General features: G+C 40.0%; 1 protein-coding gene across 7 annotated transcripts; it reads left to right on the plus strand.

Annotated features, from left to right (window-relative positions):
* The first annotated feature begins 156 nt into the window (after positions 1-156).
* PER3 (period circadian regulator 3) lies at positions 157-22608 on the plus strand. 7 transcript variants are annotated; one of them, XM_014883970.2, is made up of 21 exons: positions 157-389; positions 1471-1622; positions 2191-2306; positions 3109-3310; positions 4332-4380; positions 6095-6237; positions 6587-6665; positions 7261-7367; positions 7627-7783; positions 8654-8759; positions 9160-9285; positions 9813-9939; positions 10986-11130; positions 11743-11870; positions 12317-12520; positions 13119-13370; positions 13881-14617; positions 15723-15888; positions 16455-16635; positions 17247-17397; positions 18743-22608. In XM_014883970.2, exons 1-21 carry the CDS (start codon positions 172-174, stop codon positions 18842-18844), a joined length of 3648 nt encoding a protein of 1215 aa, XP_014739456.2. In that variant the 5' UTR covers positions 157-171; the 3' UTR covers positions 18845-22608. The 7 variants fall into 7 exon arrangements, 6 of the variants coding, with proteins under 6 accessions (XP_014739456.2, XP_014739457.2, XP_014739458.2 ...); XM_014883971.2 differs by having other exon boundaries at positions 16458-16635; XM_014883972.2 differs by having other exon boundaries at positions 13122-13370.
* Positions 22609-22956: the final 348 nt, after the last annotated feature.

Consider the following 22956-nt stretch of genomic DNA (forward strand, 5'->3'; position numbering starts at 1 on the left):
GTGATCGCTCGGCTCGGCGGAGAGGGGGGCTCCGCTCCTCCCATCGTCCCGTGAGGCGGCGCGTGCTCTTCCCTGCAGCACCGGCGCTCGTAGCGCAGGCCCAGGGTCCGGCCGCGCCGAGGAACCGTGGCAGCCGATGCCCCCCGTGCCGTGGTGCTCAGCGGATCCGGGATGGACGCGAGCGAGCGCCGAGGAGGCAGCGCGGAGCACGGCGCGGCTCGGGCCGCGGCCGTCTGGGCTGGGGCCGGGCGGGAGGCGGCGGCGGCGGCGCCCAGGGGGGCTGCGGGCGCTCGGTGCGCGGCGTGCGCGGGAAGCGGCTCCGCGCCCGGCGGGACCGAGCTGCACAGCCCCGAGTCCAGCGGCGGCTCGGCCGCCGAAAAAGCCAACAGGTACCCGGGCAGCGCGCGGGGATGTGCTCGGCGGGGGCGGGCGAGGGGCGGGACCCGGGGCGCTGCTCGGGCCCGGGGACCGCGGGGGTCACGGGCCGCGGCGTGTGCCGGTGCGGTGAGCGCGGGGCTGCTCGCGGCTCCGGTCAGCTGTGCCTCATGCTGAGATCCCCTGAGCCGCGCACGTCAGCGACCCTTGGGTACCTTAGATGTGTGCTTCAGCTAGAGGCTGTTTAGTACCAAAGCAGAAATGACTGAGATAACATTTTCCGTCAGAGTTCAGAAATTGAGTAGTTTATTTTTTTAATTTAAAAAAAGGTTCAATAGCTGTAACGTGTGCAGCCTTAAACAGGCACGTAAAGTTACCACGCAATACTTACACTTATGTAATGGTTTATGTAGTAAGAGTACATACAATACTAATGACAGTGTCAATTGGAAAAACGTTACTAAAAAAATGGTGTTCATATCTCACTTGTAGGATTAGAATCTGTGATTTGAGGATATTGACCGCTTCTTTTTTAGTCAGTGAAATAAGCAAACATAAGGAGAGGGGGGTTTTATCTTTTAACAGTTCTGCAGCTGTTGAAGTCAACAGCTAAAATGTATGATGAAGACTCTGAAGTCACAAGGAGTAAAATCTTTGTGTCAGGTGTATTTTGAGAACCTCATGGTTCCCTGAGATGCATATAACCAGATGTGGCCTTCAAGGCTAGAAAAACTTAGATCAAGAATCAGCATTTATTGATTATTTTAATACCTGTGATATTTTGAAAATCTAGAGTAAACATTATCTTATTTTGAGTTGCTAGGCATCTTAGCAAGCAGAGTGGTTTTGATGTGACTTTGCTGTTCGGGACACTGGAGCTGGGAAGGAGGAAGGTAGAGGAGAAAAGCTTCAATTGCAAAGAAGTGAGAAAGATACAACAGGAAATTTAGTTAATGAACGTTAGGAGATCCTGGGTATTGCATGACTGCAGCCATTCCCATAAAACGTTAATTTAGGAAGTAATTTTAATTGGGTGATAGGAAAAAGATCTCCTACACCAGAATTCTCTGGTAAAGTTTAACCTCTGTTTCACAGTGAGCAGCTGAATTGGAGCCAGTCCCACAAAGATATGATGATGATGATCCAAGAAATGAAAAGGTGTTTACCTGAAGAGAAAAGGAGTTCTAATAAGCCCAGTACCATCAGTGCTCTCAACTACGCCTTGCAATGTGTCCAGCAGGTCCAAGGTACGTGTGGAGACAATCTGGAAGAACAGCAGCATAATTTGCATAGATGTGTCTGGCAACAAGTAGCATTAAAAGAATGCATTCCAGTTATCCTGCAAAGAGTTAACTTTCTGAGGCACTATGATTTTGTTGCCAGTTTTTTGTTTTAACAGCCCCTTCTGTTGAGATACTCCCCCACTGCTTCTCTTTTTTGCAGAGTCCCATAGCTAAGAAATGCCTAATAGTAACTTTCTGTGTATACTGAGAAATATACTGTGTATACTGGTATTCCCATCCCAGTTTGAAAAATTATTTGTTAGTTTGTGTTTTCCCACAGAACTAAATAGCTAAAATTGTAATACTTATTCATGCTTGTTTTCTGTAATAAAATGAGATTACTCCAGTAGTATAATTGGTATTCCTTTTCCCTTTGTCACTACACAGACCTTCTCATCTCACCTTGGACTTCACCAAAAAGATGACAAAAGTACAAGGGCTGTAAGAATTACTTTCAAAGTAGTCTGTTTACTGACTTCCTTGTCTTTGTTTTGCTTTTTCTGTTTTGTTTTTTTTTTTTTTTTTCAATTAGCAAACAATGACTTTTTCCAGGCTCTGAATGACCGAAGAGCATTTCAGACAGATATGGTGACATACAGCATAGAAGAGTTGGTGGCAGTTGCATCTGAACACACTCCAAAAAACACTGTAAGAATTCAGGCACACTTCAGGATTTCATTCAATTTCACTGTATTTAGTCTCCTAACATTGTTTTGTGGAAATAGAATGTGTAAAATTGAAAGGCCTTTACATTTTAGCCAGGTAGACTTTCAAGTTTTTAAAGATGAATCAAGATTACATCTTATCTGTGCTATGTTAGTACCCAGTGATAGTGAGTGAAGAAATACTAATTTATTCTTTTTCTTGGCCAGAAGCAAGAAATAACTGTTTGAGAAGTCATTTACAGCAGCATAATCTCTTAAGACAGCAGAAGGCTTTTAAAACAAATCAGATCTATAGTTGTGAGGGACTTTTGGTTTCTATTTGTACTCTGCATTTAATTTTTTTCTTGTTTTGCAATATGTGTCATGCTTTCTGGCTCTCCTTTAAAGAAACATTTCTTGAAATTCAGTACTGTTGGATACTGTAGCAAAATATTGCTAATGCTTGAACAGTACAAAAAATACTGGAAAGCTTTCAGAATGTTTTTGTGTGTGGAATTGTGATGAATCCTCTGAAACTTGTGGAGGAGTGTGTGGGGTGATAACCAATCATTCAGAGCAAAGACAAGCATTAATCTGTTTAGAGAAGACTAATCCAGTCTTACTAGCATTTGTAAATCTTGAGTACGCTGCTGTAGCACTGGGGAGTGTAGTAGATCACACACTACCCAACACATTTTTGAACCTCAGCCTGAGGTTGTGCTTTGGGGTTGGGTTGTTTTGCTTGTTATCCTCTGTTATCACTACCATGTTTCAGGCAATGATTGCCTTTAATGCTTATTTTCCAGGACACATTTGTGGCTGTGTTTTCTTTGCTGTCTGGACGCATAGTTCATATTTCTGAGCAGGCAGCATCTATTTTGAACTGTAAGAAGAAAGTGTTGGACTCTTCCCGGTTTGTGGAGTTGCTTGTCCCTCAGGATGTGAGTGTGTTCTACACTCACACTGATCAGTCTCACCTGCCCCTTTGGAACATGGAAAGTCAAACAGGTGGGACATGGCTCTTTAAAGTCTGTGCAGAATGAGGACAGAGTAGTAGTTCATTTTAAATGCTTATGCTAGCAATATGCATCAGCCTCATTTGTTCCCTTCCACTTTGAAAACTGGAGTGGCTGTGGGACCAGTCCCAGCTAGCTAGCTTACCCCTAAAGGCTTGACTCCTACTGAGGGTAAATAAAAGATGCATACTTCATTGTTTCATGTATTATCTTACTCATTCCAAATACTGCTGCTTTTTGAAAAGAAACATAAGTCTGGTTGTGGGTTTAAAGTTGTTTAATCTACACCTTATGGTTGCTTAAGTGCTTTGTCTTTATGGTCTGCTCACTGCCCGCTGTGACCACAGCTCATCAAACCCAAGTTTTAAGCTGATTTGCTGTTTATTGCTGGATGTGTCTAAACTGAGAAGTTTGAATCCTCTGTTATTTGTGAGCAGTTCAAGTGTAGCTTGCAGGCCAAGGCTGTGTCTTTTGCCCACCTTGACATGGGGCTGTTCTGGCATCAGTTCTGAGAAGTCCAAAGTCCTTGGTATCAAAGGATATGAGGTATCTGGAGGTTTTGAATGCCAGGGATTCCACAACTTGGATGCCATTAGTGTGCCTACCCAGCAGAGCAGTAGCACCCCAGTGGAGTTGTGATTTTCTTGTCTCTATATAGTTCTTGGTACTTGGCTCATAAAGCCAGGAAATATCACCTTTCCTTTTCAGTGATGCACTGGAGAAAGTTGCCTTTTTTTGGTGCATTGATTGGTTGGTTGATTTGTTTGTTTTTGTTGTGTTTTCTTTTTACATACATTTCCTCTGAATTTAGTTCCATTTCTCTAAGAGAGTAGACTAGAGAGGAGAGATAACATTTGAGGTGGGAGCAGACTGTTTGGTAGGTAATAAAGAGTACGTTGTGAGACTTCAGTCTTACTCAGAAAGTCTGGAGAATGCAGAGTTTAACATAGTCCTGATAGGCGTGTCCTTTTTAAGGATATTAACTGATACTTTTAATGTGTTAATATTATTAGCTTCTCCGTATGAATATGCCCAGGTGAAATCCTTTTTCTGCAGGATCAGGTAAGTGCATTATTATAGTTTTATTTTTGTGAAGGCTGACAAGGGGTACAGTGCTAGCAGGAGCTGTTCTGTTGTTACAACTGCCCAGTGTGAGCTCATGAAACTCCATTATAAAATGGGGTTTGTGTTCAATATTGTCATCCAGTAGCACGTTTTGAACATCTTTCCCAGAGTGATACATAAACTTGCACTGGGCTAGAAGGAAAACTATTTATACATGTTTCTCCTGGACCTATTGGTTTCCTTAAGTACTGTCATGCAGGAGAATGATCTTGTGAAAAATTGCTGTTCCCCCTTTTACTGATTGAGAGTAGAGGCAAAGAGTGTTTTGCTTGAGATTAAGACTGCTTGAGAGATTGGGGCAGAAACCTTAAGGGAAACTCAGGTCACCTAAGTCCCAGTGTGAAGCCTGACTCCTGAGGCTTGTGAAGCCTGACTTGCTGCTGCTGTGAATGCTGTTTGTTGCTTAGTACCTGACTAATCTTAGAGCTAGAAGAGGAAAAAAATTGAGATTGACCTTCAGTCTTCAGTGCGGTTCTGTCCTAGACTCAGGTGATCTCTGGATTTGAGTAAGAACTGTTTGTTTCTGAGCAGATACGACACTTACTCATCTTTCAGTTGATCATTGATTCATTCATATGTTTTTCAACAGCCCTAGCTCTTAAATCACCTTTGTCTCTTGAATTGTGTAAGGGCACCTGAAATGAATATAGCAGGACAGATAGCAATGTTAGGTTGAGGGAACTGTTTGTTGGATACATGCACATTTTACAACAGTTCTTCTCCATGTTTTTGTACAACATCTGTCTCTACTTCCCTTATGTAGCAGGTCTCTTGACTATGTTGGCTTTATGAGTAAAAATATATTTTCACAAGCACACATTCTAGGCTTAATTAAGAAAATGTTTTTTTATGAGTTAGACTTCTGCAATTTCCATTTGTATCTTTTGTTTTCCCAAAGACAGAAGTGTTAGAAATAGGTTTTATGACACTCTCCTTTCTCTAGAAACATGTTACAAAACTAAGTGTGGAATAAGAAAGTAACTTTTAGTGTAAATTATAATCTTCAAAAATGTAATTCTTTTTGTAAGAGCTGGGTACCCTATTGAAATTATAACAGGTGGGGAAGCACTTGCAGTAGAAAGTTCTAATTGTTATAGCAGCTGTTGCAAAGCCATGGTTAAGATCTCATCAGCTGTGTGCTGCTACAGTTCAAACACATTCTAGGAAGACAAATTCTTCTGGAAGATAGTCAAAGAAAAACAATGCACCAAGTCTGGAGCAGTCTTCCTTATGTAGGTCTGTGAAAACTAACCTTGAGGGAGACAGATTTTAATTCTTTTTTCCTAAAATTGTTACAGAATAAACAACAAGAAGAAAAATAACTATTTAGCTTGAAAGAGAGCACAAAACCAAATGGGTGGTTCTTGTGAATAGGCTTGAACTGAGAATTAGAAGGCACTCTTTAACCATTAGAGTAAGAGCATTTCTAGACAGCATCTGAATGTAAGTGTTGGAGACAAAACATTTACTTGACTTCAGCAGGAGGGAGGTCAGTTTGCAGAGTGTATTGACCTTGGAGTTGACTCAAAGGAGTGTGCATAGGACCTGATTATTTGGGTTTGTGCTTAGCATAACTTCTCTGGGCATGGTGCTTGGCCCTGGCACTGTGAGCCTTGAAACCAGGGTGTTAATCCCTTCTGCTTTTCCTCAGGGGTGGGAAAGATCAAGAGCAAGAAGCGCGTTGTTACCCCTTCCGAATCACCCCATACTTGGTCCACGTGTGCACTTCTGTCCGTGTGGATGCAGAGTCCTGCTGCTTAGCTTTGGCTGAGAAAATCCACTCTGGATATGAAGGCAAGTCAGGAAGCTCCAGTGGAGAAAAATCCAAGCCAATAGAAAAACGCAGTGTATGAAAGTCTTCTTCCTTTGTTTAGAACCTGTGCTTGGGTGGTCTCACCTGTGTAAGTTGCAGCTTGTGTGTGCATGCATGCAAATCCAGAATATCTGTGCTGCCTTTGCCCCAAAGCGTTTGACCTCTACTTGTTATTTTTGGGAGAAGTCTGTAGAACCTAGAAATCTGTAATGTTTCTGTGACTTACTAGTTAGTAAGCAGCAAACATTTATTAAGTTCAGGAACCAGAAATATCATGAGCAACAGTAATGCCCAGGTTTTCTGTCTTAGTGCATATTTTGTTTCTATTAGCTCCTCGAATTCCTATGGATAAAAGAATATTCACCACCACACATACCCCTGGATGTGTTTTTCTGGACATAGATGACAGGTGAGAGATTTGAGTTTTGAAGATCTATGAGGTATATATGGAGAGGTGGAAAAAAATAATTCAGTGATGCAACTGGAGACCCAAGTAAAGTAGCTGAACTGTGCGATTGGTAATATGTAATTAAACAAAACCATTTTATGTTAGTCCACTCATGGAAAACATCTCACACTCCACAGATGTAATCTTCTTTGTTGGTTTAAAACACAGGTTAAACAGAACTGCAGTCAGTTTTCTTTATCCAGGGCAATGGGGAGCTGTGATTGAATCAGCAGTGGAAAATTAGCATAATTACTGACATTTTGCCTATGATCTGTTGTCTTCAAGATCTGGTTTTTTTCCTCTTTGCATGTAAACAAGCACAAAACTGCCTGCAAATGTGAATATCTGTTAAATATCCAGGTGCAGAAGTGTTTGTCATGGGTATTTATGTGTCAAGTATTACAGTGCAGGATTATGAGATGGGTTGGGAAATGTTCTGTAGCCTTAGTTCATTTCACTGTAGATTGTGCATGGGCACTTCACTGACCAGCAAAGGGTTAAGGATGGAAGTAGTCAAAACTGTCTTAGAACCTGTGATAATGTGTTTGGCTTTCAGAGCAGTGCCTTTGTTGGGTTACTTACCTCAGGATTTAATTGGAACATCCATACTGATGTATTTGCACCCAGAAGATCGCCCTTTGATGATCACTATTCACCGGAAAAGTAAGAGCTGCTTTTAGAGGAATTTCAGTTGGTTTTATGATTCTTTATCATACCTGTATCATATTGCTTGACACGTGCTTGATTACGTGACTGATCTGCAATCTAGACAAAAGTTAACTAATTAACTCATGCAGTCAGTTTGAGATCAAAGTAAATTCATTGCCAAAGTTCTAACAACCCCAGTCATTAGTGTTTGTGCTTGCACTACTGTGTCATAATGTAAGCTAAGCCTTGTTTCTTGATTGTGTTTTTTTTTCAGTACTGAAATTTGCTGGCCAACCCCCTTTTGAGCATTTACCTATTAGGTTTTGTACTCAAAATGGGGATTATGTCATACTCGACACCAGCTGGTCCAGTTTTGTGAATCCTTGGAGCAGGAAAATTGTGTTCATCATTGGCCGACACAAAGTCCGGACGTAAGTCAGTCGTAGAATTGATGAAATAAAGTGCTTTCATTGATTACTCTGCAGAACAAAACAGGCTAAGTACTGAACTAGAGACATAATTTGCTCTTGCACATAGGGCAACAGCCTAGCATCTATTTTCAGACCATTCCTTCAGAATAGTATTAGTCTTGTTTATTAAGTGTGAGAATAAGTGAATTACTTTGAAATAACAGGCAAAGCCAGCTTTTTATTTTAGCAGGTTTTTGCATATAGTTGATGTCTAAATCAAAGTACCAGCAAAAGCTAAAAAGAAGCATAAAATTAGATCACTTTAACAATAATTACCTAAAATTCATTCATGGTTGGCTCACCAGAAAAACCCAATTAATTGACCTTCTTTTGGCATATATACTTGATACAGCATTTAAATATTTACTAAGGCAAGGTCTTTTTAAAATGCAGTCAGTATTGAATGTACAAATTAATTTTTCAAATGTTTCCCCTTAGTTTTCAAGAAACCTGAAAATATGACTGACTGCCTTCTTACCTGATTTCTCTTAGAGGAAATGGCTTTTGGGAGTGGCCTTCTGACTTTTCAAAGTGATCTTTTATACAAGATTTTATGGGGTATGAATTTGCCTTCTGAGTGAAGGAGATGGAGGGATAGGTTCTTGTTATCCTTAACTGGTGTCTGCTGGTGTATTGACTTCCCTGGAGCTTCCCTGCTCTCATAGCTACCCCGGCAGAGCAGCTATTGGGACAGATGATATTCCTCTGTATTGACTCAGCAGAACAGTCAAAATAAAATAATCATAATCAATTAAAAATCTGTTCTAAGTGTTTATAGCTATCTCTTCATCACATGAAAATGAGCAGTGAAATATTGTTGTTTCTCTGCAGAAGCCCTCTGAATGAAGATGTCTTTGCCCCAAGAAGTAAAGAAATGAGCAGTGTGGAGAAAGAGATAAGAGAATTACAAGGACAAATTTACAAACTGCTCCTGCAGGTAAAGAAGGCAAAAGAATTTCAGAACACAGGCTGGTCTTTTGAGTGAGAGGCTAAAGAACTTTGAGTCTGATTAGTGGGCTGTTTTGAGGATGGTCTTTTAAAAGGTCTGAAAGGAAAGTTCTATATGGATACAGGCCCACTCATTACCAAAAAAACCCACAAAATAACTGTTTGACATTCTTGCCAAGTCTTGATGTTGAAAGGCAAATCTGCATCTTGAAACAGTTTGAAGCATGGTAGAGAATTCTTCGTAAGCAAATGGTTGAGCCCAAACATACTGACTTTTCACTTGATTGTCTTTTTTTTATTTGAAGTTCTGTGTTGCAAAGGATGTTGTTTCCTTCATTTTGTTCTCTCAGAGGATGATTTTTAAAATTTTGTTTTTCCCTCTCATACAGCCAGTTCACAGCAATGTTTCCAGTGGTTATGGAAGCCTTGGAAGCAGTGGCTCTTATGAGCACTACATCAGCATAGCATCTTCAAGTGACTCCAATGGGAACTGTGCAGAGGAAACACAGGAACCAGTGAGTCTATAAATGTGTCACTGCCTGCAGAGTAGTGAAAATACACCTGTAAAAATGAAAATGTTTACTGTATACATATGTGCTTCTCATACTGAATTTTACTGAAGTGGGAAGAATAAAGCCATGTTCAAGCTAAATAGGTTAATTACAGAGTGCTGGCTTTTGGTTTTTGCTCTTAATTTTGCTGACTGCTATAGAAGAGAGTGGAAGTAGTGCTGTCCTAGAACAAGCAATACAATTGCCTAATTTCTTTGTGAGGCTCCTAAGTAAATCATCAGCTTATTCTCACTTTCAAGGTTTGGCATGGGTATTAAAACATTCAAATGGCTGTTTGAGCTTTATTATAGTTAATTTACTTAAATTAACCATGATAACTGGATTAATTAAGTTTACAAATACCAATAGATACCAGGCTTAGGCTGATAGTCTACTCCTTTTAATTTGAAGAATACAAGAACCCGAGTCAGCTCCTATGGCCTCTTTGTACTCATTGTAGTCTGACTTTGCCTTTTTTTGCATGTCTCAAGATGACATTGCAACAAGTTTGTGCAGATGTCAACCGAATAAAGAACCTGGGGCAGCAGATGTACATTGCATCTAGGAGCAAGCCACAGAATGCAAATGAACAGGCTGTGAGCTCAGAAGTTTTGGGAGGTAAGTGAATGTAGATATGATCCTTAAGGTAACATGAACTCCTGTAGATCTGTAGCCATGTGTTTGGCTACCTGGTGTTATGCTGGAAAACTTTAGATAGCATTTCTTAGTGTGGCTTGGATATGAGAAGAGGTTTGTTTTGTTTAAAACCCAAACAAACAAGTTCCCCCACCCTCCTCCTAGTTCACCCCTAAAAATAACCTCAGCAGATGCAATAACTTTTTAACTCTTCCTTGAAATATGGAGGAGCATATGTCTCTTTCTAGGTTAACAGACTTCTCCTTTTTTATACTTTAAGGTTTTCTACTGAAAATGCACACGTGCCTCTGGCAAGTAGTGTGGAAGCTCCTCTTGGTTATTTTATGTGAACTGCTAAAAGCTATCATAGGCTGGACAATATGGCCCCACTTCCCACTGGAGTAGGGGTTTAATTACTGAGTGCTTAATGTTATATTAATGCACATAATTTGCAGTTTGTATGTAGCACAAATACATGGAGAAACCTGGGTGCTCCCTCGAATATCATAGGAATCTGTATTAAAACATTTTGCTCTGTGATACTCAAAGTTAACTGCTGGTGTTGTCCTAGAGGGCTGTACTGTCAATATTGATAGGACTCTGGGTAGTGTATTCATGGTATACAAAGCTGTGAATTGCTGTTAAGTAATGGGTTGGATTCTGTGATGTATAAATTGAAAGAAGAGTAATATTAATTGCTGCTTTATTTGCAACTTAAATGCAAGGAGTTTCATATACTATTTTCTTTGTGTTTGCTTCCTTTTTCAAGTGAATGTTTAGGGTGGTGTGGGGGGAATTTGGCTTTTTTCAGGCATCTTTCCCCCTCTACTTCCCTTGCCTCAAAACATACAAATTGAGATGAAAATGCAGAGTAACTTTGTAATGAGAACTGTGCTGTCATAGGCCATATGTCCTGGTATCATTATGTGGATTCCAGTATATATTTACCTGTGTGTGTATATATATCTGTGTGAGGGTAGAGTTTAGATGCCCCTGAGAGGAATCTTTAAACATTTCCCCTTTTCCAGGGAAGAGGCACACTGCTTCCTGTTTCCTTCAGACACTGAGAGGAGATAGCACAGATGAACCAGGCAACACATTTTATGATGATCCAAAGAAGACTCCACATGTTCCTTCCTATCAGCAGATCAATTGTGTTGATAGTATCATCAGGTAATAGACTGTGAAACAGTTTTAGTGATAAAGTTTTGATTAATTTGTAGAAACTAAATATCCTAGTAGTTTGCATTTGCCTTAAATTGTCTGGGATTTGAGTTGTGAGATAAATTTGGGATTGTTTGTAAAGTTTTCTGCCTCTCTGAGCATTGGGATGGATTGCCCAATGTGAATGACACAGTAATGTAAAGTTTAGGACCTAAGATTCTGTTTGCAGCTATTTGTTGATGTTTGTCGTTGGTGTGGTAGGAATTTAAGTGAATTTTGATCATCCTAATGTGTCAATGTCTTCTCATTACACACTCTGAGAACATCCCTATAAGACAGAAAGTTGATATAATGTATAAAATGTCAGTATTTTTTAACCCAGTGGATAATGTAATCTTTTTTCTTTTTTCTTTTTTTCCCCCCCCTCAAAGAGTGATAGATTTTATTTAAAATACTCCTTGGAAAGCAGATACGTGTCCAGAGCCTCTTGGAGTGAACTTAAAATACTAGTTAACAACCTCTGGATCTCCAGTTTGGATTGTTCAAATGTTTGTATCTCCAAATGGAGAAAAATACCCCCTCAAAGTAGAGAGAGCTTCCTGTGATATGCTTTCATTTCAGATATCTAGAGAGCTGCAGTATTCCAGCACTGAAAAGGAAATGTAAATCTTCTGCAAATACATCATCGTCATCTTCAGAAGATGACAAACAAGTCCAGCAAAGTCAGCAGGAAGGCAGGGCACTGGAAGGTAACAAAGTGTACTGACAAATCATATTAGATAAACCACAAAAACTGATTTGGGGTTTTTTTTAATGTGTCACTGTAATGTGTTCCAAGGTTTGTCCACTTTTTGAACTGTTGTGTTGCTAACAGTATTTTAGTAAATATTTAGTAAATATGTGCCTAAATTGTCTAGAGCTCCCAGTTAAACATAAGCTAAAATGTTAAGTCTTTGAATGCATCAAAGGAACTCTTCTTTATTGTTGTTAAATGAACCTTCTGTTGCTCACTCATTTTATGCCACATTTAGTATGTGCTGCCTTTGCACTGGCATGTAAATGGTTTTTTTAGTATATAAGACTGTCTTATTTAATAGTCTGCATACTTACTGGTTATTTCTGAACCAGTGAGACTTGATGAATTGGGAGCATAGTGCTTGGAATTCCATGTAGAAACTTTGTCATTTGCCAATAGATACTACTATGCTGTCAGCAGTTGAGTCCCACACGCCAATATCTGCTGGTCTGGAAGAGACGCTGAAAGACCAGACAACTGCAGGCATGGTGGGAGCTCCTCTGGCAGACCTGACCCTGTCCAACAAGGCTCCAAGTGTCATATCTGTCACCAGCCAGTGCAGCTACAGCAGCACTATAGTGCATGTCCCACACCCTGAATCAGGTACTGTTCACACTCACAAAACCACTGACTGATATTTAAATTTACACAGTGTTTCCAGCCTGAAGTACACGGTGAGAAAGTTTTGTTCGTTTAAGATACGTCCTCAATGAATGTGAATTCTGAAATATTAAGGTACTTCTCAGGGTGCTGTGAAGAAAAACTTGAACCTGGATGTTTTTAGGGTATTTTAGTAAAACAGTTTTAACAGACTACACTGTTTCCTTTCTTCTTGAACTTTATTGCATATGCTTTTGGCCATCGAGGATTCAAATAAAAATTACTGTGGGGCCAATGTTACTTCATTTTAATGCAGAAAGAAGGAAAAAGAAAAGAGTATGTAGCTGCTTGTAGTACTAAGAAAATATGAGGAAATAAGTGCCTCTAACTTCAAAGTGAGTTTGAAGTTTTCCAGACCATGCAATATAATTTGCTCAGTTGATGTTAGTGTAACTATATTTGAGTTGAAAGGCCGTTTTCTCCCCATGTCTCTGTTCAGTAGATCAGATGAGGTTATTTTCCGTGTAACACTCTGGGTTTTGTGGTAGTTGACACCAGAAGGGCAGAGCAAAGAGTGATTTGTTTTCTTCCCTCTTCAAAGAAGTGACTACAATGGAGGATGCTGCTGTTGGAAGTGAACAAATTGAGCTGCCTCCTGTGAATGCTCAGAGTCTTGCAGTGCTGCCTGAGGACTTAAAGCCAGTTGGGCTAACAAAAGAGACATTGTCAGCCCACACTCAAAAGGAGGAGCAGAACTATGTTGACAAGTTCCGACAGAGGGTCTTGCTCTCTCCATTTAGGACTTACCTTCAACAAGGAAGCAGAAGTAACAACAGACATTCCTGTGGCCAAGGTATGCAGCAGCTTTGAGAAATAAAGACTTGTTAGATGACTTACAAGGCCAACCTAGCCTTGAAGTCTGGTTCTCCTTTGTATAATTTAGTGTCTTATTGTGGCTGCTTACAGAATGCTTCCTTTGGGTTGCCAAGATTTGACAGCAGCATTGCCCACACAGAATGTCTACTCCATCTTGGATCTTGCTATCTTAGACTTGTCACAAAGCAGATAGTTTTTGCAATAAAGCCTGCAAATCCCATGTAGTTTGTTGCATCCCCTTGAAAGAATGTAAAAGATCTGATTAGGATAAGCCAAAGTGATCAATAAGAAAATTGATGACATGAAGGAAAATATTGTAGATGTCAGCAAATTCAAATTGGTTTAGGGAAGAATTATCCAGAGGAAAGTGAGCTCTCTGACTAAGCCACACTCATTTATCTGGGTGTTTTTCTTTTTTTTTTTTTTTTTCCTCTTTTATTTCCCTGGGTCTGTTATTTCAGTGAATATATTTATTTTTCTTCCTCAGGTGATTCCCCTGCAAAGCAGATGAGCCCAGCTAGCTGTAAAAAAGGAAAACATGGGAAATTCAAGCGCCAGAAACCTCAGAGACAATGCTCAGATAGCCACTCTTCTAGTAAAAATAGAAATAGTCTTCCATGTGAGAAGAGGGCAAATCAGAAACAGTTGTTCTCTCCCTCAGAAGTGTCCTATCTGAGCTCCTCCAGTCGGAATGTCCATCCTCCTGTGGGATTTCCTGCCTATTCGAATCCAGTGTCCACGTTTCCAGCCTCTTCTGGAGGAGAGCAGCTTGCCCTTCGCTCACTACAGCCTCAGTCCATGTCCTCATCACAGCTATACTGTGGAACACAGTCATACCCAGTCTTTTACCCCCCAAACATAGGCACGTTTATGGCTGTATTTTTTCAGGGTTTCCCCATGTATGCTCAGATGCCTCAACATGTCTTTCTCCCTAGCCCTCAATGTGTTTATCCCCCCTCTTCATATCCATGCACCACGCTACCTCCAGCACCCCCTCCTTGTGCTCCATCACCAGTAGCACCACACTCAGTGGATCAGCCCTTTCCACCCTCTCCTCACTCATCTGTGGAGGACCAGCAAGAGGGCCAGTGTGACCAGGCCCTACTGCTGAGCAGCTCACGCAGCAGCTCCCCACTTCAGCTGAATTTGCTTCAAGAGGAGCTGCCAAAACCTATGGAGCTTTCCATTAGTGCTGCTGTTAAGCCACATGCAGAAGATAAATGTGTAAGTAACAAAGATTTTTCATGTAGAGGAGAAACTGACTTTCACAGTGTTGTGTCACCAAAACCGGTGGTGATGGTCTGTGTGTCAGGGACACAGATTTTGTTGGCTGCTTTTTCTCTTGGCTGTGCTATGTAGGCTGCAGGTCACGAATAGCACAGGAAGTGGAGAAAGCAGTTTATACTTGTGCCTATGGGAACTTGTGCCAGTACAGTGTGGGCACTTAGTAAATGACAGAAACGTGAGATCTTCTGGTCTAGGCTGCCACAAGCTGCTTCTGCTCAGCGTTCTGGCAGCAGCCTTTTCAATGGAACTGTCAGCTAGAATTTGGGGTTTGGGGCTTTTATGCATGTGGAACTTGGATAGTGCTGCGCAATTTGCATCCTTTTTCACCCAGTCCCACAGTCTCTGTGGAGAACCAAAACAAAGGGAAGATATTCTTCTAATTACTCCCTCTGTCTCCCAGGGATGCAGCTAATGAAAGAAGAACAGGGATCCGTGTGGGTCGGTTTCCATACATGGGCATAGAAAAGGCCTCTCCAACTTCCGCGGTAAACTCAGAGGCAGGAATCTGAGCTCTGCAGGCAAGGAAAAAAATGTTGCCTCCTGAATCCAGATTGGGCTGGAAAGGCTGGATCAGCTGAAACTGCAGGGTAGGGTCCTGAAAGGGGAGCTGATGTACCTGGAGCTGCAGAAGCAGTTGCTTCGCATAGTGAATCAGGGGAAGACTCTCATTTTCCCTGTAGTGCACCTTTGCTTGATGTGTATGGCTGCTTCATGCCATCTAACAGGATATGAAGGGAATTGACTCCTCTCTTGTCAGTAGAAATTGTTAACTTTATGCAACTGTACAATATCCTGACAAATTGGGGAAGGATCTACGGCAGAAACCAGTAACTAGAGTTCAGATGCTTGCTGATTTTCACCCATGAAGAGTGTTATCCTGAGTTCTAAACCGCCAGTCATTTTCAGAGCTAAAAACTCCAAACCTGTTGAATTGATATGAGAACTTGGTCAACGTGTGACAAATTCAGTAACTGCATGAATTTCCTTTTGCATACTTAAATGTAACTTCCGTGGATGTGTTGGATCTGCTTTTTATCTCCAGGATAATAATCCAGAAGATAATGGTAACAGTGCTGCTCTTGAATTTCCTGACCGCTCGTTGTACGAGGACTCACAGTTGGGTTCAGGTTCAGCAGCATCAGGCAGTGGATCAGCTTTATCTGGTTCTTTAGGCTCTAGCTTCAACGAGACTTCTGGTCATGGCACAGGTAGGGAAGACAAAGATTTAGGTATTTGGTGCTAGATGGCTTGCTAACATATAATTAATAGCAGGGTACTGTAATGAGGATGGGAAATCCATGTAAGAAGATCCATGTCCTTTACTTTTCACCAGCTTTTAGTGTTTGAAGCCAAGTTTGTTTAGTCACTGTAGTTGGAAATATGAGTCTAAGATGCTACTCCTTTAACCTAGAAGTCGCTCTTCATTTTTTTCATTATTGCTTTTCTCTGCATTAGATACTGCTTTACATCTTACTTGACTAAAGGTAAATCTGCCTAGAGCAGGATCTCTCAGATGCAGAGAAGTTGAGCCAATTAATTTTGAGAAAAGTGAATAGAGCTTTGGAGATCTTGAATAATTTGGGAGAATGCACTTTATCTTTGAATTCTCAATAGGTAGTAATTTCTAGAGCAATCATCTGGGAATACCTGCGTTTGTATTACAGAACTAACTTGCAAGAATACACTAGGGGTGGTGTACTTTTTGTGCTGAATTACTCGGATTTTCCAGGCCTCTGCCTCTTTTTTTTTCTTCCCCTTCCATGGTCATTCTCAGCAGGTAGTGGGAAAAGCAGCAAGTATTTTGCCAGTAATTATTCTTCTGAAGCTTCCAAAGAAGAGAAGAATCAGGAAGCAGAAGAAAAAGGGACAGCTTATAAATCGAAACATGAGTCAGCCTGGGTGATGATGGATTACACACCTGAGAGAGTTCTAATGAATTACCAAATGCCAAACAGGTTGGAAAACATCAACAATTTCTGACACGTAGTTTGGAATTGTGCATGGAACTATAGGATTAAAGTGAGACTATGGAAACAACACACAAACCAATGAAACTTCCAGAAAGTGTCTTAGATTATTTTTGTGCAGTTTAGGCCTGGTTATTAACTTACTTCTGTCTATTTTTTTCCTGTTCTCCCCATCTGTTAAAATAAGGTAGCATGTAACCTTTTTTGCTGAAATATTAATGGGATTGGTTATTGTCCTGTACTTTGAGTGCATAAAGGGGTAAAACTACAGGTTATTTGTGAGTTCCTTTTAATTAGCTTATATATATAATCGGTAATTGGATTTCACATTAAAATAAGCACCACATAAAGCCATAAAACAAAAAAAACCTACACCAAACAACCATAAACTCCCAACAATATCAATAGCAAACAAACCCCAGACTGGAAGCAGCCTTACAAAGCAAATAAGGTACAAAGCAAATAAGGTACAAAGTTCCCTTTCAACAGCTGATGATGTCTAGGATTCAGCCATACATTGTGGTGAAGAGACTCTCACGATATCAGTGCCTGCCTTGCTTGTGTAGTACAGCTGTGCTCACAGGTGTCTTTTCCTGCAGAGTCAAAGAGGAGGTTCTAAAGCAGGATCTGGAGAAGCTGGCAGTCATGCAAAAGCAGCAGCCTTGGTTTACAGATGGGCAGAAGAAGGAGCTTGCAGAGGTGCACTCGTGGATCCGGACCCAGACTGTGCCCCTGCAAATCAGCACCCAGGTGAGCAGTGGGAAAGGAGCTGCAGATCATCCCTGCTTTGGCCAGCCCAGGCATTTCCAACCAGGGCCATCTTACAGTGCTGGGTTATGGGTGTCAAGATCTCAAGTCAGGCACCTAGAGTTGTTTTTTTCTCTTGTTATTAAGTCCTTTGCTCTTTTTCTTATAAAATTATTGCTGTAATTGAATGTCATATAGTGCTGGGATATCAGTAAAAATTAGATCAAGGAAGCTGAAAAATGCTCAGTCACAGAGGAGGGTTAGGTATATTGTAAGAAACAAATATAGCCAGTTTTTTGTAGGTGTATTCATTCATTCAATCTTATACTTCCTTATTTTAGCTGGTGTAACTCTTGGGCACTCTGCTAAACTGCTTCTGGTTTGCACTGATGTATATTAGAGAATGTCCTAATCAGTTTAAAGTGCTCCCAGGTGCTATGGAGAATGTGGAACTAGATCTGTCTTGCCAAAGACCTAGAGTTTCAGTGTTGAATTGTACAGAAAATTTTAAGGCTGGTTTCATGTACTTGTGTACCAGAAAAAATCTATTGTCTGTTTTGGCACTGCATGTTGGGCTGGGGTTGTCAAATGTGGCATTCTGAGATGTGGTATTTATTCTTAGAGAAGGAAAACAAAAACATGCATGTCCTTGGCTATGGAACAAGACAGAAAACTAGTCTTTGTTTTCCTAATACCTTATTGATAACATGTGTCCTGTTGTGGTTAAGAATGCTGTATTTGATACAGATAGCAAAATTATGTCCAGTGATCTTGTAGAAAATTCCGTTGAATGTTTATAATCTCAAATGTTAGGAAATGTATTGGTATGTAAATATCACTATTTTCTATCTATGGTCCTGAAACTCTTCCTAAGCAGAAAGTCATGTTTCCCGTGCAGATTTTGCAAAAACAACCAGGCTTATGTAAGTAGCAAGAAAATACAGGACTTCTGTTTGGAGACTTTGTTTCAATATTATACCATTTCTCAAGAGAAATTTCAATACACTCAGGCATTTCAGCTGTTTATATTGGTCAGTGTTGCTGTTCAGGCTGCAGTCCAAATCTTCAATAAGGAGCTTGCTTATAAAGCTGAATGATAAGGTCTTCAAATTCAAGAAAGTCACATGCCTTTTTATCTCAAAGGTAGAACTGTATGTTCCAGTAACCAAATTAACTAATCTCAGAGGCAAGGTAAGTGGCTGGTGCAAGTATCTGCATGATCTAATCTCTGCTTTTAGAGAGATCTCACCCCATTGGTGAGAGGTTACAAGAGACTATCATTCCATAGGATTTGACCTTTTGAAATATAAAAAGAATTTAAACTACTACTTCTTGCTCCTTTTCAAAGGGCTGTGTTACATGTGACAGCAGGGAAGCAAGCTGTGAGGCTGCAGTGACTGATGATAGCATGGAAAACAAGGGAGAGCCACCTCCAGTCCTGCCACTCTGAGGACATCAGCACCTGTGTCAGTGCAACTGCTTGGTGTAATTCCCACCCTCTTTCCCTCTGGCTTTGCTCCATACCAGCAGTGAATCTCCATGGCCACCTCTTACCAATATGAAACACTTCAGTCACACATGAAACTCAATCTTCCTCCGTTACCCCTCCGCTCCTGGCATGACTCCGAAGACAATCTTTCAGTGGGAGGCTGTTTCACTTTCTGACCTCACAGACTTGACACAGAATGGGTTATGTTTGTAACCTTTAACTGCTCAATGATGAGCAAAATACAAAGATTTTTTTTTGTTTGGGTGTTCATTCTTTTGAAGTTGGCAAATAAGTGTGAAAAGATGCAGTGTTTAAGAATCTATGGTGATGAACCTACTGATCAGAGCAGGTTTACTCTCCAGGTAAGGTGGATGTATTGAAGCCAAGCTACAGTACTCTTCATTTTTGTTCACTATTTAAAGTGAACTAAAGTTCCAAATATTCTGAGGCTCTGAAACTGTGGTAGCTGGTTTGAGAATCCAGTAGGCTTTTTAAAAAGAGCAGCTGAAAACAGCCAGGTTATTCTGCATCAAATGCCTTTTGCTAGCTTGTGCCCATTGAAAAGAAGTAAACTGAAGTGAAAAGAAGCAAATTTTTCCCCATGTTTTTTGTGATGTGTGTTTTGGAGTCAAGTTGTTCTACAGCTTTTGATTTTGAAGCTCTGTTTATCAAGACAGATATATAAATTAATTGAGGATAACTGGTTTGCAAATAAACCAGAGATGAAATTACGTACAGCAATTTAAAAAACCCAACCAACCCAAAAGTATGAATCCACAGGCTCTGCTTTTTAAAAACAGACCCATGGAAAATTTTCTCTATCAAGGCAAGTAGCTATCAATTAAAGTAGTTACGTGCAATCTTTTTTCTTCTGTTGGTAGTGTTTGGGAAAGTGGGTTTATATCTTAATATTTTCTTTGTTGAGTGGTTAGAGGAGTTGAATCCAGACATAACATAGGAAATTATTTAAGCAGTTTCTCTAATTTGTTTTTGTTGTGGTGATGCCAAAACCAAAAAATTCATTTCTTCTGCTTTCAAAAGTCACATGTTGTGGAGCTAAACTTGAACATCAGAATACATATTCATTATTTCTTAGCACTGTTGACTTCCTACATAAGATTTAACCTCTTTCATTGTAATGGAGTCTCTGGCTGTTGAAATCCATGGATGAAAAAGGAGTTTGTAGTTCAGAACGTGGTAACCACTTTCAGTATATAAAAGGACTTGTTCTCATTAATGTCTCAAAGTGCTCTTCAAACAGGACATGCTTGGCTAAAAACCTGGCAAATTATGTCTGATTTCCCCTCTGTTTTTCAAAGGCTGGATGTAATTAGATTTTCCTTGTGGTGTTATTAATCACCTGAGCTTTCTCAGCAAAGAGCTTTAGAATGTAACACATTATTTACCCTCTTGTTCTGTGTAATCCTTTTGGTGGTGTGTGAAATATTTTCATTTCTCTAGTTTCAGTTACTGGTAAGCTTCAAGTAAAATACTGTGACCTGCAGGTCATTGAAGTAAGACTACATTTATCTAAAGGTTTCTTTATTTGTAAAAGTCAATCCAGTGACAATCTTTCCTGTTAAAGTTTATTTTAAGGAAAGTTATTTTTACAAAATTCTGAATTTTCAAGGCTAATTTAACTCGGGCAGTGTTCTTTTTATGGGTTTGGGTTTTTTTCAGTGTTTTTTGCCTGCTCTGCTTGTACCTGTTGGTTTCTACTTATTCTACATTTCTTTGACTTTCAGTTTCTTCAGCTTGAACTTGTTTTTTCTTGTGTTGTAAATCAGCAGAGGTCCACACATCCTCAAACTTCAAATGCTTCTTAAAATAAGAGACTTCAGTAGGTGTTTACATGTAGCAGGTTGTGTATTCAAGTAGGAAGATGTGGGCAATATCTTACACCTTTCCTAGTCTTTTTACAGCATTTCCCAAACGTGGTATTCTGCTGTATAATCACACTGCCTAAAATATTTGCTCTAAAATATGTAATCAGATACTTTGTGTAAAGGTTCTTTCTTGATTGGGAAGCTTCTTAATTAACTTATCTTTCAAATTAGACTTATGCACTAGAATCTATTCTACTTAGCTGTGTTTAAATTAAAATGATGGCTTCAATGCATTTTGGAACACAGTGAAATAGATTAAATTGAATATTTCAGGTAAGGACAGCAGTCTCCTTCACAATAGTTTGGAACCCTAAGCTAGAAGAAAAGTTATGATAACAGTAGACTCCTTTGCATATGTTATTTTTATTTCCTGAGTTTGAAAGTGTTCATTCATTTCCCAGGTATGAAAATGAGCTGTTTTGCAATGTGTTAGCTGGCAGACATGTCATCTCTCTTGTAAAACAGTGAGACTTAGTTCAGGAGAATGGCAATATATGCCTAACACTTGAATAATGATTTTGATCCACAGGTCCATGTCCAAAAGATTACTCTTATTATCCCAGTTATATAAAAGAGGCAGAGACACAAAGGTGCATACCTGCAGTTCATTCTGAATTCGGGAGTAGAATTTGGGAGTCATCACTTGCTGAATTCTGTGCTGTATTTGCTACAGATGATGAAGATTCTGTATGTAGAAACCTGATCATGTTACCTGTGTTTCTCGTTTGGAGATGTTAACGCTTCTTGTACCCCCTACTGCTCTGAATTTGTGCCCAGTAGAATCATTGAGCAACGGAAAGCCCAGGCAGTTTTTAAATTGCTGTGAATACCATAGACCCTCTGGACATATATAATGAAAATTCATGTGCCTAGGAGTTTGAATTCCAAGTTTTTAATCCTGGCTAAATCTTAGGTGCAGGATCCCTTCTCTGGGGCTACACACATCCTGGATTATGGAAAAATTGTGGTGTGGGAATATAATGTAAGAGGAATGAACAGATGAATCAGTGCCCTGTGTGATGATGAGACTATTATTTGCCCAAAAATCAAATGGTCTTGGCTGCAAAATCAGCAGGCTTTATCCCCTTAGGATAAAAAAAACCCCAAACTTTCCCAAGGTACCCTGCTAGAACCACAACTTCATCTTGCAATGAAATGCCTTATCAAGCCTTTGACCTTATTTCCTTAAGTTTTCAGGAGCTGGCAGTTTTTTCTTCAGCTTGTACTTATCTTTCAGTCCTTGTAGTGTGCTGAAGTGATCTCAGCAAGATGCAGTTCTGATCAGAAAGGCCAATGGAGTGAGTGTTGCAGATGGATTTGCACCTGCTGCTGTTTTGTTTCTGTGGCTTTGTTTTGCCTGGAAAAATATTGCAGACAACATTAGAGCTGCTTGGAAAATTACTTACTTAGTGGTCAGAGGGAAAACATGCTGGTACAGCACTGATGCAGTTACTACCCCCTGTGGGGGTGTCAGCGGTTTGGAAACCCTCGGAGGATTTCGCTGGCAATTTTTTTTGTTGTTGTTGTATTCATAAATGTAGAATTATGTTTTTAAAAGATGAGTTGTTGTGCAGATATTTTCATGGCATTGCTATGAACAGAAGGGACCCTCATGTATTTTTACAGTGTGGTAAATACTTGCTGAATGAATAATGTATTGGTAAGTTTATCTTCCAGCTGAATTGAGTTTTGAATCACAATTGAATGAATTTTTACATCAGTTGGTAGTATTTTATTGAAACAATATTCAGCTGTGGTTGAATTTACAGTTGTGATTTTAACTGTACACTTTAAAGGAGCATCTGATTTTATAAATAAAACTGAAAATATGCGGCAAAATGTTCAAATGTGTGTTTATTTTGTTCTTGGTAATGTGTAGAAAACAGACTTTTAACAGAACTCTCAATACCTTTTTTGATTGTGTATGGGTTGGGATACAGTGTCCATGGGGTCGTGGGTACAGTGAAAATGGCCACATAGGGGCCATTTAGCTATTTTGTTGAGGAGTTTTGTGGCAGTTTTGTTTTTTTCAGTCACACTTCATCTTAACTCCAGGATATGTTCTTTCTTTTCTAACTGTATCCCACAAGGGCAAACACTTTTTGTGTGTGAAATATTACATTTGTATTTCCAAACTGCTGGGTTTTGGCATGCAGGAGTTTTAAGCTTCTGTCTGTGTTGACTTTT

This window comes from Sturnus vulgaris, chromosome 25 (assembly GCF_052056855.1).
Source record: "Sturnus vulgaris isolate bStuVul1 chromosome 25, bStuVul1.hap1, whole genome shotgun sequence".
In the NCBI taxonomy this organism is placed as follows: Eukaryota; Metazoa; Chordata; class Aves; order Passeriformes; family Sturnidae; genus Sturnus; species Sturnus vulgaris.